The sequence below is a fragment of the Anomaloglossus baeobatrachus genome, chromosome 8, assembly GCF_048569485.1.
Source record: "Anomaloglossus baeobatrachus isolate aAnoBae1 chromosome 8, aAnoBae1.hap1, whole genome shotgun sequence".
NCBI classification, from domain to species: Eukaryota; Metazoa; Chordata; class Amphibia; order Anura; family Aromobatidae; genus Anomaloglossus; species Anomaloglossus baeobatrachus.
Window position 1 is genome coordinate 47,442,843 of NC_134360.1, and position 19,327 is coordinate 47,462,169.

The window sequence follows — 19,327 nt, forward strand, 5'->3', positions numbered from 1 at the left end:
TTTTGCACAGTTAAAGGTGACTGTCACGCTAGGCACGGGGAAGTACAAAGCACACAGCGAAAGGGAAGGGAAACCCTGTGTCTAGGGTAAGGGAAGATGTGGACCCCTGACCAAACCTACCGGTGGTCCCTGGGTCCCTCACCACACTAAATAGGTTCCGCACCTATGCGCCGAGCCGGTTACCTGACCCTAGGTATCCTAAGTCCTGGGCCCTAAATGGGGAACTGATGGGATGAGCTCTTCTTCAACCCCACTAAATACTAGAGCAGACACAAGGGAAACACACAGGGGGAAAAGCATGAACTACTTATCATTAGATGACTCAAGTAGAAGTTCAGCAAAGCTTTCAGAAACGAAACCATAGAGGAGTACAAGCCACCTGCTTGCAACAAGGCTTGAAGGAACTGGAAATATCACCAGCACCAGTCCAAAGAAGGAAAGGGTATATAAACACCAAGGGAATACTGTCAATCAACAGTTGGGTGGAAGGCGAGCTCGTGCTGGTCCAAAAGGGGGAGAGATTAATCCAGCAGGAAAGCTTCTTATACCAATGAATACTTACAGCAGGAACGAATGAAAGGCAGGGAGCATTCTGCACAGCCAGACGCTGTGACCTTCTATAGCCAGAAACCACATGACTGTCAGATTGCCCAGATCTGTGAAGATAAACCCCTCCCCGAGGTGACAAACTTTCTAGGTTTAAAGCAGAGATGACCTTTTAAAGTGAAGCTGTCAATATTTGGAATTAGTGTTATGGCTGTATTGGATTCCATCTCCCAATAAAAATGACACCTTTTTAGTGGAGATCCGATGTGCCAGTCATGAGAAATCCAGCATACAATTCATATGCAAATTAGGCTGGAAGTGCACTGGAGGCGTGTCAAAGAAGATGTCCAGGTTCAGTGACACGCCCTCAGTGAACCTCCAGCCTGATTTGCATATGAGTTCTACGCTGGATTTCCCATGACGGGAACATCGAAAATCTACTAAAAAGGGGTTATTTTTGGGGTGACAAGATCCTGTACAGCCATACCACTTTTTAGCTATGTAAACAGATGCTGACAAATTCCTTGTAAGAACCATTTTTTTACTGACACATGCTGGTGCGTTTTGTCTCGTAGTGGAAGTCTATAACTGCGGGTCAGAAACGACGGACTGCTCCCGATGTCTCGGCCGGACGGATTTAGGACACCTGTGCACCTGGAGTGAGAGCAGTGCCACCTGCAGGCTGAACAGTGAACTGCTGCCCATCCAGAGCACCTGTCCGTCCCCGGAGATTAGGAAGGTAGCAGCGGCTGCATATTTATGGAATGAGGCCGCTGTAATGTGATGTTTCCTCCATGTAGACTGCCTCATTATTAGAATTACCAGACCCGGCTCATAAATATGGAGACATTACCTGGGGCCCTGGGGATTCATTCTGCAGCTCATGTAATTTTAATAACGTGGTTTGCTCATTTCCTTCTCTTTGCAGATCGAGCCGGTGAGCGGCCCCCTGCTCGGAGGCACCATGCTCACGATACAGGGGCGCAATCTGGGGAGTCGCTTCAGTGACATTGCTGACAAGGTGAAGATCGGAGACGTCCCGTGCTTCCCTGTCATGGAGAGATATCTGGTGTCTGAACAGTGAGTGCGACAGAGGCAGAACTGTGGGACATTTGCACCACAAATAATCTCCCTCCTTTATGTTGCCACCATTACACATAACAGGGATTGTCAGCAATCCTGAACATTAAGGACCCCGTCACACGCAGCGATATCGCTAGCGAGCGTACCCGTCCCCCATTGCTTGTGCGTCACGGGCAAATCGTTGCCCGTGGCGCACAATATCGTTCGGAGCTGTCATACGGACTTACCTGCCTAGCGACGTCGCTGTTGCCGGCAAACCGCCTCCTTTCTAAGGGTGCGATTCGTGCGGCGTCACAGCGGCGTCACTAAGCGGCCGCCCAAAAGAAGCGGAGGGGTGGAGATGAGCGGCCGTAACATCCCGTCCACCTCCTTCCTTCCTCATTGCCGGCGGCCGCAGGTAAGCTGTAGTTCGCTACGTGTGACGCCTCGGGAACGACGAACAGACTGCGTCCTCAACAATCAACGATTTTTTGAAAATGAACAACGGGTCAACGATGGACGATTTGGTGAGTATTTTTCATCGCTAACGGTCGCTAACAATGTCGGATGAGCGTCACGGAATCCGTGACCCCGGCAATGTATCGTTAGATACATCGTTGTGTGTAATGGGGCCTTTACTGCGTTCAGAATCTGCCTTTTCAGGGCATGATTTGGGGTCGTACATCCCAGCTACCCACAATCAGTAGTCTAGGAAATCTCAAGAGACCCTCACAAGGTGACTGTTAGGATAGCAGGGGACAGGGGGCTCCTATGCTGTCCCTTACGCTAGTGAACCCTTCGCTATCCCTAAACTCAGGGTTACTCCTAAAGGTGGAGATGCTTGGGTCCCGATCCTGGCTATGCTCCTGACTAGTCCTACTCTGATACCCCCTCCCACCAGGGAAGGATGAAGCAGGAATGTGATGGAAAACCTCAAAATAAACTATAGCTGGCATGGGTGGAAGGATCTAGCCAACATATATAAGAGTGGGGCAGATTTGATTGGCTTCCCCATAACATGTGATAAAACGAGACTAGCAAGCAGACTAGCAGAAATTAACTCTTGCTAGCATGCCTATGAATTACCATTGTGCAGGTTGATGCCCGAGTCTGCCTGGATTGATCACAGCCACCAGAGAAGTTATTGGATGGAATATCAGAATATGTGGTCTGAACAGAACCCGAAGCCGCCATGACAGTCGGCAAAGTTTAAGTGACCAAACCAATATGGCAGTTATCACAGAACAAGTCACCCAACTCCCCTAGACTCCAGATAGGCAAATCTGCATAGTCATATAGCAATGAATTCTCTACCTTGATGTAAATCCATAACAATGCAGAATTATTGTTCAAGATACTGGGAAAGCAGAGTGATAACCCCTATAGAGGCAGGATTTACTGCTTAAATGCCTGAAAACAGCAGACAATAGCATGTCATGCTGCAGAGTAAAAGAGTCATCAAGTCAATATATATGTGTAGCATAATATACACTAGCTTACTATTGTATGAGCTTCATATGACCGTGATATACATTATATATATATATATATATACATTAGTGTTCTCTATATCCAGGATTGTATGTGTGACCGGAGAGGCTCCCGCAGAGCTCAGCAACTGGGTGTCCGTGGACATCAATGGGAGAGGGCGATCCAAGGAGAAATATTCCTTTATGGTACGTATCATGGTATCTCATCATCTCGTATTAGAGACAATGTGAGGAAGGTGTCCATATACCGAAGCTGGAATAGACCACGTCTGCTCATGGAACATTAATATTGTTCACGAGTGCAACCACCAGAGGAGCCGCCATGGTGGCTGGGGGGATCGGCCACCACTACAAGGTGAGGGACAGGTAACCAGGGCACAGAGCGATGGGATACACAAAGGCATAGAAGTTAGGAGAAGAAAATAGACATTTCCAATCTTGATCTCATGTGCCGATATTTATTGGGTTGAGTTTCAACGCACCAAGCTCAGGTTTTTCCTTATTTTGTGTCTTTGCAGTTACCAGAAGTCTTTGACCTGTCTCCAAACCTTGGCCCAAGAGCTGGAGGAACGAAGATCACCATATCCGGCAAACATCTAGACATCGGAGGGGCGGTCCGCGTTCTGTTTAATGAGACCCTGGACTGTGGAGACCTTATGTGAGCCACGCAATATAGTAATAATCTCATGTCTCGTGTTTTCTGCAAAGGTTTCCAGTCTCGTTTGTGGCCACCTCTGGATTTATTAGTATCTTCATGTCCTTAATCCTAATGGTTTCCAGTTTAGAAAACCCATTTTATTTACCCTATTAGTGAATTTCGTGGGGGATCATTTCTCTCCCTGTCCACAGAACACCCATTGAAATGAATGGACATGGTGTAATACCTTGTTTCCCCTCTGGGGGCGCTACAGGGAAATTGAGTAACAATTGGCAGATTTCCCAACAGATAGCAGCAGATTGCTAGGGGGCGAAGTAGATGACCACATTGTCAAAAAAACGTTCAAATTGGAGGACACCTTTAATGTATTTTTTATTTTTTCTAGACGATTGGAGAGCAGTATCCGCTGCACTGCTCCGGCAATGGAGGCCATCCCCACCATGAGCGTCAGCATCTGTGTCCAGTTTGAGCAAAGGTCGTGTCTGAACGGCAACCTAACATTTGAGTACAAAGAAAACCCGGTGATCAGAAGTTTCGAGCCGAGGAGCAGTCACATGAGGTAGGGATGTCCCCCGGGGTCTGTGAGATGAGGACCTTTCCAAAACAGTTAGGTGGTCCCTTGTCATCAGGACAGAAGTGACCGCTTGCATTCATAAGATGTCTGATTTGCCGTCCGCAGCGGTGGCCGGATCATCACGTTGACGGGAGAAAGATTCGATATGGTGCAAGACATAAAGATGAAGATCAGAGATCACAAGGGAGGACTAATGGTGAGATCTCCTTATACTTACATGGTGCACACAAATATCATATGGAGAAGAAATTTTTTAAAAATGACCGCTGTATTCCAAAAACAGAGCCACACGTGTCCGCCGGCTGTGTGTGGTATTGCAATACATCCCTAATCACTTCAGTGGAGCTAAGTTGCAATACCAACATCAACCTATGGACAGTTGTGGCGCTGTTTTTGGAAGAACTATTAATTTAAAGGGGTTGTCCATTACTTTTACATTAATGGCCTTTCCTTAGGATAGGTCATCAATATCTGATCGGCCGGGGTCCGACACCTTGCACCCCCGCCAATCAGCGGCTCCTGGTCCCGGCAGCAGCAGCCGGAAATGCTCAGTTCCGGAGCTGCTCTGTCTTCTGATAGCGGCTGCACCCGGGTTCTGCACATCTGCCTCCTATAGATTAGAACAGGAGGCGGATGTGCAGATCCTGTCCTTGGCCGCTATCAGAAGACGAAGCAGCTCTGGAAATGAGCATTTCCGACTGCCGAGAATAGCTGATCGGCGAGGGTGCAGGGTGTTGGACCCCGGCCGATCAGATATTGATCACCTATCCTAAGGATAGGCCATCAATGTAAAAGTAGTGGACAACCACTTTAAGGAAACATCTGCGGAAGCCAACTCTGACCCTTAGATTCCTCCTAGAATTGCACCGTTCTCAGCAACGTCGTGATCACCTGCCCTTCCCCCATGGCGCCAAACTCCACCCTGGAGAGGAGAAACGTTAGCGTTGGGTTCTACATCAATGGCGTCTATGTGTCCAGCGAGAGAAGCGACCTCGACGATGACCCAGCTGCTGAGGAACATTCAGACGGCAGGTTCCTCCTGGAATATCAACCCGATCCAATGTTCTTCACCGCCAAGAAGGAGAAGTTGATCAAGCACCACGTCGGGGAGCCATTGACTTTGGTTATACATGTAAGGAATCGCACATCATTGACCTTGACCATCTTTGTCGCCCAAAGCGACCAATCACATCTCAGTGGGACGCTGAAGTAACGAGGTGATTCCGATGTCTTACAGAAGGAACACGACGACCTTGGCCTGAGGGTGGATGAATATCAGGTGAAGGTCGGGCAGATTCCCTGCGAGCTCATCGTCTTTAATGATAAGGTCATCCACTGCAGCATCAATGAGTCCCTCACATCATCTGACCATTACCTGCCGGTCACGGTAAGTCGTTGCCACGAGCTCAAACACATAATTATCATTTATCATGACCTTTTAGGGATTTCCCACCTTGAAAAACCTATTTTTTTAACCCGATTAGTAAATTCCGTGTTAATAAAGGAGATCTCTTTTATTTGACATCCCTAGCTCTGACTTTTTCTGGAGGACCTAACCTCTCCGGCATTACATAGACATCCCCTGGGCTTTGTGTAATACTTCATCCCACCTGTGGGGGGGCGACACAGGGAAAATGAACACTTCTTTTCAAGAGAAACTTCACGATCACTTATTGTCCAACGCGGAGGACTTTTTCCATGGTTCAGCTGACAGCTATCTATCATATATGTCCTCCCTCAACCATGGTGACTGCTCTCCCTTAATATTGGGTTTTCCAGCTGGTCTTTTAAGCAATCGTTCCTTGTTTCAGAATGACCCATCTGTAGATATTCGCGGGTCACATGCTGTCAGATGGTGACCACAACCCTTGTCATCATGAGAATAATCCTTGTTCTCTATTCTTGGTTTTATGTCTCCAAGAATTCATCAGCATTTTCCTGCCGTCTGGTCAGATGATGGATGAATGTTACTGCAGGAGAATTGCCAAAATCCCCCATAAACCAGAAATCCCCTAATAGCCGGGACCAGACTGTCCTCAGGGGAACAGATACATTTTGTATTTTTTTAAAGGGTCACTTTCTGAAGGGAACTGCCCAGGAATCACATTATACTCCATGTGACGACATTTTGCAGTTTAGGGCTATTCAAGTGAACGATTTATATGTGTTCATCCACAAATGAGCAATACAGATAGGTAGCAAAGTATGACGCCGGGGTCTGAGTGCCAAATACAGATTATTGCTACATGCAGATCTGGATTCAGATTATTGCTTTGTACAGAGTATGATGCAGATTATTGCTATATGCAGATTATGGTACATTTGATTGCTATATGCAGATGCTGATGCAGATTTTTGCTATATGCATATTATAATAGATTACTGCTATATGTAGATTATGTTGCAGGTTATTACTACCGTATATGCAGATCCTGATGCAGATTATATCTATATGCAGATTGTGGTGCAAATTATTGCTATATGCAGATTCTGATGTAGATTATTGCTATATGCAGATTCTGATGCAGATTATTACTATATGCAGATTCTGATGGAGATTATTGCTATATGCAGATTCTGATGCAGATTATTGCTATATGCAGATTTTAGTGCAGATTATTGCTATATGCAGATTCTGATGCAGATTATGGCTATATGCAGATTTTGGTGCAGATTATTACTATATGCAGATTCTGATATAGATTATTGCTATATGCAGATTCTGATGCAAATTATTGCTATATGCATATCATGATGCAGATTATTGCTATATGCATATCATGGTGGATATTATAGCTATATGCAGATTAGGATGCGGATTATTGCTATATGCAGACCCTGATGCAAATTATTGCTATATGCATATCATGATGCAGATTATTGCTATATGCATATCATGGTGGATATTATAGCTATATGCAGATTAGGATGCAGATTATTGCTATATGCATATTCGGATGCAGATTATTGCTATATGTAGATCTTGGTGCAAATTATTGCTGAATGCAGATTATGGTAGAGATTATTGCAATATGTAGATCATGATGCAGACTGTTGCTATATGTAGATTATGATACAGATTATTGCTATATGCAGATCATGATACCGATTATGGCTATATGCAGATTATGATACAGATTATTATTATTATATACAGATTACGGTGCAGATTATTGTTATATGCAGATCCTGATGCAGATTACTGCTATATACAGATACGGATGCAGATACTATGTGGAAAAAAATGTCTCTTTAAACTTACAACTATGAAAGTGACACTTTCCCTTGTGAAAACCGAGTGTGAAGTGTTGTCAGGTTGTCACTTGCAGAGACGAGTGTGTAGTCACTTTCAGGATGACGGCTGCTGTCACTTTGTTGCCTGCAGCGTCTCCTCTTCTACTCTTCTGTATATATATATATATAATATAAGAACTGTGGAAACTTTGTGGACGTATCTTTTCTATTTGCATTACATAGATACAAGTGGGTAAATTTAACCAGACTATCACCATGCTGCACCTGGCCGGGATAGAGACGTCCATCATCGTCTCCATAGTCATCTTCATCATACTGCTGCTGTTCTGTGTCGTGGGTAAGTTGTGCACCCAGTGGTCATGATGTTGACCTTATTGTTTTTCGACCCCCTTATTAGGTCATTTTTGGGGTCACTTGGGGTCATGATCAATGGATTTGCAGTCATTTTGGTCTCCTCTCTTATTTTTCAGCTCTTTTTGTCTTTTGCACCAAGAGTCGCAGGGCTGAGCGCTACTGGCAGAAGACTCTGGTGCAGATGGAGGAGATGGAGTCCCAGATACGAGAGGAGATCCGGAAAGGTAAAGATCCCTTACTTTTCAGCAGTGTCACCAATGAATGCACAGACTTGACGCTGCTTTACGCCCTTATCAGACTCTTTAGCCTTTATAGGACTGGGGCGCGCTGTTTTGGCTGGTCCTCGTTTTGCCTGTCTACCTCTTTCACTGGGTTCATGCTCTCACCTTATTTCCTAACCTTAGAGTTTTTCCATTTTTCTTTTTTTGTGACTTTCTTACATCAGTCTTTTTTTTTTTTTTATTTATTTTTACAGGATTTGCTGAACTTCAGACTGACATGACCGACCTGACCAAAGAGTTAAACCGCAGCCAGGGAATCCCATTCCTGGAGTACAAACATTTTGTCACTCGGACTTTCTTTCCAAAGGTAAAGCAGATTAAAAAAAAAACAAACAAAAAAACCCAAAACCTGTATCCCAGAAGTGGCTGATAACAGGGAGCAAAAGATTACTTTTACCTGTTCTACAATTAACTTTTCTCTAGTCTTAGGCTAGTTTCACACTTGCGTTGGACGACTTCCGTAGCATTGCGTTGTGTGACGGATGCTACGGATCGTACAAAACAACGGAAAGCTTTTTTTTTTTTCTTCTTTACAGTTTTACCGGCAGCAGACTATTGTGAACGATCAGCTGATCGATCTCAATAGCCGGCAGCCGGGCGCTCAGCTGAGCGCTCTCACATGCCAGCGGCCGGGCGCTCAGCTGAGCGCTCTCACATGCCGGCGGCCGGTCGCTCAGCTGAGCGCTCTCACATGCCAGCGGCTGGTCGCTCAGCTGAGCGCTCTCACATGCCGGCGGCCGGTCGCTCAGCTGAGCGCTCTCACATGCCAGCGGCCGGTCGCTCAGCTGAGCGCTCTCACATGCCAGCGGCCGGGCGCTCAGCTGAACGTTCGGCCACCAAGAGACAAAATAATGTAAAGAAAAAAAAAAAAGAGCATGCGCAGTGAAATCCAACGGATTGCGCTGCTCAAAAAAAGTTACATGCTGCGTTTCTTCCACCCGACGCAGCGTCAAAATAACGACGCTGCGTCGTCCAGCAGATGCAACGCTGACACTTGTGTTACAGTGCGTTGTCCATACAAGTCTATGGAGAATAGCGTAGTGCGTTAACGGACTGCGCTATTCTCCATAGTGACGGACTCCGCTGAACGCAAGTGTGAAAGTACCCTCAAAGGAAATCTGTCACCAGATTTTTGCCACCTAATCTGAGAGCAGCATAATGTATGGGCAGAGACCCTGATTCCAACGGTGTGTCACTTAGGGTACCGTCTCACGCTTGGTAACCAGGGTAAATATTGGGTAACTAAGCAAAGCCCTTTGCTTAGCTACCCGATATTTAGCCTGGTTACCAGCGTACGCTGCTTACACAGAGTCGGTGCTCGTTGGTCTTCCGCCGTCAAACACGCCGATGTGTGCTGTACAGCGGGAGACCAACAAGCAAAAAATGAACCAGAACATGTGTAAAGATCAGCGATTTCACAGCAGGGACCAGGTCGCTGCTTAGTGTCACAAACAGCGAGATCACTGATGATGTCACTGGTACGTCACAAAACCTGTGACTCAGCAGCGATCTCGCTGTGTGAGAAGTAACTCTTACTGATCTGCTTAGTGTAGTTTTGATAAAATCACTGTTTAATCAGCAGGAGATTATCATTACAGGACTACTTGGCGTGCTGCAGGTAGTCCAGCATATTCATGAGCTCTGTATAACTGCTAGGTCTGCAGCAGAGAAAACATTGATTTTATCAAAATGACAGCAAACAGCTCAGTAAGTGACACATCACCGGAATCAGGGTCTCTGTCTCTACATTATGGTGCTGTCAGATGAGGGAGCAAAAACCTGGTGACAGATTCCCTTTAATGGGTTGTCCAGGGTTATTGCTACTTTCTTCCAGAATTGATGCCACCCCTGTTTACAAGTTGTATGTGACATGGCAGCCAAGTCCCATTCACTTCAATGGAACCAATCGGCAATACCATATACAACCCATACGTGGCGCTGTTTTTATTAGTAAGCATCCATGTTTTGCTAATGATGAACAATCCATTTGATAATGGAAAAGTTGACTATATTCACCTCTCCTCGCTAGAAGTGGCTGATAACAGAGAACAACAGATTACATTAAACTGTCCTGCTATTAGTCTGAATGGGCTTATAACAGAGAAAAATAGGTTATGTTATCACCCTTCCCCCGATGTGAATAGCTAATAGGGACTGGTTCACATGTTGGCACTACTTTTTGACGCTGCATTTTGGGGAAAAAGTCAAGTTCTGTTATCAGACTCACCCCTGTCCTGAAATGGCTGATAACATAGAACAATAGTTTACATTGAACTACTCAATTTTCAGGGATGTTTTTTGTCCAGAAATGGAAAAGTCAAGTTCAGAAAGTCAAGTTCTGTTGTCAGACTCATCCCTGTCCTGAAATGGCTGATAACAGAGAACAATAGTTTACATTGAACTACTCAATTTTCAGGGATGTTTTTTGTCCAGAAATAGAAAAGTCAAGTTCAGAAAGTCAAGTTCTCTTGTCAGACTCATCCCTGTCCTGAAATGGCTGATAACAGAGAACAATAGTTTACCTTTAACTACTCCATTTTCAGATTTTCTTTTGGCCGGAAATGGCTGATAACAGAGAATAAATAGATTGGAGGGGAGGTTTATTTTTTAACCCTCCTATTGTCAGACATCCCCCCAGTCTGAAATGGCTGATAACAGCGAATAGTAGATTATATTCAACTGTCCTATTTTATCACTATCCTTGAGCCAGAACTAGCTGATAACAAGGAACAACAGATCATTGTAACTATTTTATTACATTCTTCTTTGCCTGAGTTGGCTGATACCAGGGAGTAATAGAATACACTAAACCATCACAGTATTATGTGAAGGGGCCGCTGGGTATAAAAGTCCTATTTCCATGTGTTTGATGAGACCTGATCTGATGATTTGCAGACGATACTTGTAATTCCACAGGAGACAGAACAGACACATTGTATTACATTAGTAATTAGTGTTTATTGTGTGGATTTGGATGTGGACCATGGACGAGGCGGGGGCTTCACTATGGGTTATTTGGGGGTGATCAGGCGGTATATGAGACTGCAGATACAGAAAAGGAAGCGAGAGGCAACAATGTGATGATTCTGGGAACCGCAGATCCTAATATTCTGGAGGCAACAAAGAAAAAAAGGGAAGCAAAGCGCATGTCTCCTACATAATGAAGTGTCTGATTGCAAAAGTTCCTGACCCAACTTCCCATTCTGCACATCTGCCCGGGTTCAGATTCTAATTTGGACTTTTTTTTTTTATAAAAAAACAAGGTCAAAGATCATCCTGATTGTCAATTAAAGGGCGACTACGGTCATACAATCATCAGTGGGGTGTGGTATCTAAAAGAGGGGGATACAGGACCCTCACACTTCCCAGGAGAGTAGCTACAAAGCAGGTCTCACCCTGAAACACCCACCTCATCCATTTACTGTATTCTTTTTTTTGTTTTATAAGACGCACCCCAAATTTAGAGTAAAAACAATAAATATGGGATCCGTTTTATAATTCGGTAGTACCTTACTGGGGAGAGAGGGTGGCAGCGGAGGTGGAGTGGGGGTAACAGGAGGCAGGGGCGGTGCTGGAGTACGGCAATGCTGCGAGCGGTGCAGAGGGGGACCCAGATGTTCACTGTGGGCTGCGGCGCTGTGCTGAGGCAGCATGCTCTTCTCTGTGCTAGGGCAGTGGGCACTGCTGTGTGCTGGGGCAGCTGGCGCCGCTGTGTGCTGGGGCAGCTGGCGCCGCTGTGTGCTGGGGCAGCGGGCGCCGCTGTGTGCTGGGGCAGCTGGCGCCGCTGTGTGCTGGGGCAGCGGGCGTCGCTGTGTGCTGGGGCAGCGGGCGCCGCTGTGTGCTGGGGCCGCTGTGTGCTGGGGCAGCGGGCGTCGCTGTGTGCTGGGGCAGCGGGCGCCACTGTGTGCTGGGGCAGCGGGCGTCGCTGTGTGCTGGGGCAGCGGGCGTCGCTGTGTGCTGGGGCAGCGGGCGCCGCTGTGTGCTGGGGCAACCGACGCTCCTGTGTGCTGGGGAAACCGACGCTGCTGTGTGCTGGGGCAACCAGCGCTGCTGTGTGCTGAGGCAGCCGGCGCTGCTCTGTGCTGGTGCTCGCTGCAGGCGGTGAGGCACAGGCCATTCTGAAGATGTCGGCGATGCAGGCTTCAAAGAAATGGCGGCAGCAGTCGGCGCATGCGCAGATTGAGTTACCGGCTCAATGACAAGCCAAAATGTCATCTGCGCACACACCACCTCCGGGCGCCATTTTCCTTGAGTCCGCTGCTGGGATGTCTATGGATCGGAGGTGGCGCATGCGCACATGCAAGCTCGAGCAGAGAGCTCCATCTGCGCACGCTTCGACTCTGGATGCCATTATTTGAAGCACTCACCACCGACATCTTCAGAATGGCCCCTGCCTCACTTCCCGCAACACAGAGCCTCACTGCCCGCAACACAGAGCAGCGCTGCCTATCATACAAAACAGTGCCCACAGCCCCGGCAAACAGCAGCGCGCGCAGCACAGAGCCTCACTGCCCGCAGCACAGAGCCTCACTGCCCGCAACACAGAGCAGCGCTGCCCATCATACAAAACAGTGCCCACAGCCCCGGCAAACAGCAGCGCCCGCAGCACAGCGCACAGCATTGCCCCGCCTCCTGTCACCCCTCTCCGCCACCCCCGATAAGCTACATTCGAATTGTAAGATACACCCCTCATTTCCTCCCAAATTTTTGGGAGGAGAAGTGCGTCTTATAATCCGTAAAATACGGTAATTCATAAATAATTCTGTAATGCTTCATTTGCCCTGCGGGGGCGCTGCAGGGGAGCCGAGCACTCACTGATCACTGAAGATCAGGAGCAAATTGTGTAGACTTGTTTCTTACAATTAGTCTTTTCACAGTGTTCCTCCATCTATGAAGAATGTTACATCATACCCCCCAAAAACTTCAACAGCCAGCTGGGGGTGCAGGTCCCGGAGACGCACCCATTACTGTGTGCAGAGTGGAAGGTGAGTGTGGCCCTCGTTTCTCTTCATGTGACTAGAAATCCCCCCGTAGTCATTAGATCCAGCGATCAGCATAACATCCCGGCTGTACTTCTCCATGCTGGTGGTTTCCATTGTTATTATTTCTGGTGTTCTCGTATTTACAAATAGTGATTTCTACTTTTTATTTTTTATTTCCTGCTTTGTAGAGCAGCAGTGACAATTTCAGCTTGTAGGCAGAGCGGCCACATTAGGGGTTGTCAGAGCCCCACCTTTGTCTGTAATCTGCCCCTCCATATTATTAGGACTCTTCATTTCTGGGCGTCTGCTCTTCTTATTGTGCCCTGTCCTAGGATGTTGCTATAGGGGCTCGTGGAGCTGCAGCTTGGTGGGACCCAGGGGCCAGAGAGGTTTATAGGCTCCTCTGTCACATTTAAGGGAAGTGCTATCATTGGCGTGTGAAAGTTGGGGCATCCTCTAAAGGTTTGGCCTTTGAGGTTCCAGGAGTTTTAAGCAATGCCTCAATGTCTGGTCTGTGTCCTCTGTTCATAGTGCCTATGTTACCCTGCCGATTCTGCCTTTGATCTGTGACCATCCTGCCTCTGACCTCTCCTCAAGCTGTATCTGGTCACTCTCAATCCTGCCTCTGATCACTCCCCATCCTGCCTCTGATCACTCCCCATGCTGCCTCTGATCACTCCCCATCCTGCCTCTGATCACTCCCCATCCTGCCTCTGATCACTCCCCATCCTGCCTCTGATCACTCCCCATCCTGCCTCTGATCACTCCCCATCCTGCCTCTGACCTCTCCTCAAGCTGTATCTGGTCACTCTCAATCCTGCCTCTGATCACTCCCCATCCTGCCTCTGATCATTCCCCATCCTGCCTCTGATCACTCCCCATCCTGCCTCTGATCACTCCCCATCCTGCCTCTGATCATTCCCCATCCTGCCTCTGATCATTCCCCATCCTGCCTCTGATCTCTGCCCATTCTGTCTCTGTTCACACCTCAACCTGCTTCTGATCTCTGCCCATTCTGTCTCTGATAACACCTCAACCTGCCTCTGATCTCTGCCCATTCTCTCTCCGATCACACCTTAACCTGCCTCTGATCTCTTCCTTTTCTGCCTCTGATCTCTGCCCATTCTTCTTCTGATTGCTCCCCATCCTGTCTCTGATCACTTCCCTTCCTGTCTCTGATCACTTCCCTTCCTGTCTCTGATCACTCCCTATCCTATCTCTGATCACTCCCCATCCTATCTCTGATCACTCCCCATCTTGTCTCTCATTGCTCCCCATCCTGCCTCTGATCTCTGCGCATCCTGTCTCTGATCTCTTCCCTTCCTGTCTCTGATCACTTCCCTTCCTGTCTCTGATCACTGCCCATCTTGTCTCTCATTGCTCCCCATCCTGTCTCTGATCTCTTCCCTTCCTGTCTCTGATCACTGCCCATCTTGTCTCTCATTGCTCCCCATCCTGTCTCTGATCTCTTCCCTTCCTGTCTCTGATCACTCCCCATCCTGTCTCTGATCTCTGCCCATTCTGCCTCTGATCACTCCCCATACCCTGCTGATCCTGCCTCTGATCTCTTGCCTTCCTGTCTCTGATCACTCCCCATACCCTGCTGATCCTGCCTCTGATCTCTTCCCTTCCTGTCTCTGATCACTCCCCATACCCTGCTGATCCTGCCTCTGATCTCTTCCCTTCCTGTCTCTGATCACTCCCCATACCCTGCTGATCCTGCCTCTGATCTCTTCCCTTCCTGTCTCTGATCACTCCCCATGTTGTTCTGATCATACTCTCTTGTTCTGATTCTCCGCCTCTTATCTCTGATCACTTCTCATCTTGTTTTTGACCACTCTGTCTCCTACAAACAGTCATAGAAAAACATCAGAGCTGTAGGTTATAGTCCGGCCTCTCTAGACATTCATGGCCGTCAATTCTTCCATTGTTCAGAGAGTCATTACTAAAAATACCCCAATCTTCGGGACCCCTGTGGCTCGCTGGTGATCCTGAAACCCGAGCCTTGTTTGCTCAGAATTATGGGTTAATGAAGTGTCCCCTGTGTTTATGTGATGTGATTGGTGAGGACGTCTCTACTTCCTCGTGTGGAATTTTCGGCTGTGACACTCGAATCGCATTGACCTTGGACTGTTTGTTTTGGCTCAGGCTCCAAAATGGAGCCAAAAAAAGAGATGAGACATTAAAGATAGATTCTGGATATCAGCCACCGTCCACATCAATATCGTCTATCCTGCCCCAAACACGATCAGCTCCAGAACCAGCAAAAGTTCCGGTCCAAGGTCTCGATTAATGGTCGCAATATTTTGACTCTTGGTTGTCCGGATCACACGGGGGCTTGTTCCCATGTGACCTCTGAGATGAGGACAGACGCGTGATTTATTTTTTTTATTGCATCTTCGTTCCTTTTCTCCTTTTTGTGAAATGAGCTTCATGTTAATTTCAGTTCCTGGGGGGAAAGTTGTCATCTTACAGGAAATAATAAATTATATTGTGAAGCCGGAACAGAAGCTTGTTATAAAACCGGTGACAAACAGAAAAGGCAAAATGACTCAAAATGTGTTTTTATTTGTATTATCCATTTATTCCAACATTTCAATCCAAAATTGTGGGACATTTTAAGCGCTGCTCCATGAGTGCCCCCAAAAAAGCAAAGAAACTTCCCTTTTTATGCAAATGGAAGGGACTGTTGGGAGAGTGGGGTGGTGCTTTAAAGAGACTTGGGAGAGGGGGATGGTGCTTTAAAGGGACTGTTGGGAAAGTGGTGGGATTGTGATTTAAATGGACTGTTGGGAGATTTGTATGATGTTTTACAGGGACTGATGGGAGAGTGAGATTGTGCTTTAAAGAGACTGTTGGGAGAGTAGGATGGTTCTTTAAAGGGACTGTTGGGAGAGTGGGATGGTTCTTTAAAGGGACTGTTGGGAGAGTGGGATGGTGCTTTAAAGGGACTGTTGGGAGAGTAGGATGGTTCTTTAAAGGGACTGTTGGGAGAGTCAGATGGTGCTTTAAAGGGACTGTTGGTAGAGTGGGATGGTGCTTTAAAGGGACTGTTGGGAGAGTGGGATGGTGCTTTAAAGGGACTGTTGGGAGAGTGGGATGGTGCTTTAAAGGGACTGTTGGGAGAGTGGGATGGTGCTTTAAAGGGACTGTTGGGAGAGTCAGATGGTGCTTTAAAGGGACTGTTGGTAGAGTGGGATGGTGCTTTAAAGGGACTGTTGGTAGAGTGGGATGGTGCTTTAAAGGGACTGTTGGGAGAGTGGGATGGTGCTTTAAAGGGACTGTTGGGAGAGTCAGATGGTGCTTTAAAGGGACTGTTGGGAGAGTGGGATGGTGCTTTAAAGGGACTGTTGGGAGAGTGGGATGGTGCTTTAAAGGGACTGTTGGGAGAGTCAGATGGTGCTTTAAAGGGACTGTTGGTAGAGTGGGATGGTGCTTTAAAGGGACTGTTGGGAGAGTGGGATGGTGCTTTAAAGGGACTGTTGGGAGAGTGGGATGGTGCTTTAAAGGGACTGTTGGGAGAGTGGGATGGTGCTTTAAAGGGACTGTTGGGAGAGTCAGATGGTGCTTTAAAGGGACTGTTGGGAGAGTAGGATGGTTCTTTAAAGGGACTGTTGGGAGAGTGGGATGGTGCTTTAAAGGGACTGTTGGGAGAGTGGGATGGTGCTTTAAAGGGACTGTTGGGAGAGTGGGATGGTGCTTTAAAGGGACTGTTGGGAGAGTCAGATGGTGCTTTAAAGGGACTGTTGGTAGAGTGGGATGGTGCTTTAAAGGGACTGTTGGGAGAGTGGGATGGTGCTTTAAAGGGACTGTTGGGAGAGTGGGATGGTGCTTTAAAGGGACTGTTGGGAGAGTGGGATGGTGCTTTAAAGGGACTGTTGGGAGAGTCAGATGGTGCTTTAAAGGGACTGTTGGTAGAGTGGGATGGTGCTTTAAAGGGACTGTTGGGAGAGTGGGATGGTGCTTTAAAGGGACTGTTGGGAGAGTGGGATGGTGCTTTAAAGGGACTGTTGGGAGAGTGGGATGGTGCTTTAAAGGGACTGTTGGGAGAGTCAGATGGTGCTTTAAAGGGACTGTTGGTAGAGTGGGATGGTGCTTTAAAGGGACTGTTGGGAGAGTGGGATGGTGCTTTAAAGAGACTGTTGGGAGAGTGGGATGGTGCTTTAAAGGGACTGTTGGGAGAGTCAGATGGTGCTTTAAAGGGACTGTTGGGAGAGTGGGATGGTGCTTTAAAGGGACTGTTGGGAGAGTGGGATAGTGCTTTAAAGGGACTGTTGGGAGAGTCAGATGGTGCTTTAAAGGGACTGTTGGTAGAGTGGGATGGTGCTTTAAAGGGACTGTTGGGAGAGTGGGATGGTGCTTTAAAGAGACTGTTGGGGAGTGGAATGGTGCTGTAAAGGAACTATTGAGAGAATGGGATTGTGCTTTTAAGGCACTGTTGGGAGAGTGGGATGGTGCAAACCCAACAGGTTCCTTTTATTTTATTTATTGCCTCATTGAATCATATGAAGTTCTGCAATATCTCCGCTTGCTGTCAGTGAACAAATTTAGTCTTGTTATATCCAAAAGATAAAAGCACGGTTTGTTGCAAGTTTTACAACTTCAGTTGACCTTGGAAATAAACAATTAATCTTTTCATTCACTGGCAGCAAGCAGAGATTTTAGGAATTGTCGTGTATACAAAAAGAGTGTGCATTACATCCTTTGCAATGTTACATATGAGCACATAGTGTCATCACCATTTTCCCGTGGCAGGTTCCAGAGAATTGCCGCACGAACATGGAGGAAGGAATCGCGGCCCTGTCCACTCTCCTCAGCAACCGCCACTTTCTGATCACTTTTATCCACGCTGTGGAGGCGCAGAAGGACTTCGCCGTGCGAGACAGGTACCGGCGATATTTCACGTTATCTTCCTCTGATTACTTTCACCCCAGGCCTCGATGAAGGGACGTGTTTTATAGACGAAAAAATAATCTGCAAGTGAAAATTACTCCGGAGATCTCACATAGATCATTTCCTGAATATTCATCACATTTCAGTGATTTTTACAACTTTGGGGGTTTTTAATAGTTTTTGCTGCATTGTCTCATCTACTTTTATATAGAAGGCATTTGGTGTAGCCTGTGGAGAAGGAGTAAGGGAAGGGGCAGAGGGGCGACCTGTCAGGAGGGCTGCTACCTATCCAGAGGAGGAGCTCTGCCTGCTCAGGAAAGGTAGCGTTTAGGATATTAGGGCAACCTGATAAGCAGGGGTGGAACTTTTCCTAGTAAGGCAGCCTGTTGAGCAGGGGTGGGGTATATGATAGTGAAAATTGTCAAGTACGGGTCTGATTTATGACAGGGGTGGGGCTTTCAATTATGGAACAGTATATCTACAAGGTGTTGGGGCAAATGATAGTGTGCAAGTCAGCTAAGCATGGGTGGGTCTTATGATAGTGTGACTGTGAACTAAGCATGGGTGGGACTTATGATACTGGGACAGCCTCTTAACCATGGGTGGGGCTTATAATAGTGTGCCAGTCAGCTAAGCATGGGTGGGTCTTATGATAGTGGGACAGCCAGCTAAGCATGGGTGGAGCTTATGATAGTGTGACTGTGAACTAAGCATGGGTGGGACTTATGACACTGAGACAGCCTCTTAAGCATGGGTGGGGCTTATAATAGTGTGCCAGCCAGCTATGCATGGGTGGGTCTTATGATATTGAGACAGCCAGCTAAGCATGGGTGAGGCTTATGATAGTGGGACAGCCTGCTAAGTGTGGGTGGGGCTTATGGTGTAACAGCTATCTAAGCATAAGTGGGGCTTATGATAGTGTTACAGCCAGTTAAGCATGGGTGGAGCTTATGATGTGACAGCCTCTTAAGCATGGGTGGGCTTATGATAGTGTAACAGTGAGCTAAGCATTGGTGGCACTTATAGTGTGACAGTGGGCTAAGCACAGGTGTGGCTTATGATAGTGTGACAACCTCTTAAGCATGGGTGGGGTTTATGATAGTGTGACAGCCAGCTAAGCATCGTTGGAGCTTATGATAGTGAGAGCCAGCTAAGCATGGGTGGGGTTTATGATAGTGTGACAGCCAGCTAAGCATCGTTGGAGCTTATGATAGTGAGAGCCAGCTAAGCAT

General features: G+C 47.1%; 1 protein-coding gene across 2 annotated transcripts in view; it reads left to right on the forward strand.

Annotated features, from left to right (window-relative positions):
• PLXND1 (plexin D1) overlaps positions 1 to 19,327 on the forward strand; it is a 174,001-nt gene that overhangs the window by 125,889 nt on the left and 28,785 nt on the right. For both annotated transcript variants that reach the window (XM_075321571.1, XM_075321572.1), the window contains exons 12-24: positions 1,122 to 1,285; positions 1,475 to 1,626; positions 3,185 to 3,284; positions 3,617 to 3,756; positions 4,142 to 4,315; positions 4,436 to 4,526; positions 5,190 to 5,462; positions 5,568 to 5,717; positions 7,808 to 7,922; positions 8,056 to 8,163; positions 8,415 to 8,527; positions 13,098 to 13,205; positions 17,958 to 18,088. In XM_075321571.1, coding sequence (XP_075177686.1) covers positions 1,122 to 1,285; positions 1,475 to 1,626; positions 3,185 to 3,284; positions 3,617 to 3,756; positions 4,142 to 4,315; positions 4,436 to 4,526; positions 5,190 to 5,462; positions 5,568 to 5,717; positions 7,808 to 7,922; positions 8,056 to 8,163; positions 8,415 to 8,527; positions 13,098 to 13,205; positions 17,958 to 18,088 — 1,819 coding nt within the window. The remainder of the gene's footprint in view (positions 1 to 1,121; positions 1,286 to 1,474; positions 1,627 to 3,184; positions 3,285 to 3,616; positions 3,757 to 4,141; positions 4,316 to 4,435; positions 4,527 to 5,189; positions 5,463 to 5,567; positions 5,718 to 7,807; positions 7,923 to 8,055; positions 8,164 to 8,414; positions 8,528 to 13,097; positions 13,206 to 17,957; positions 18,089 to 19,327) is intronic.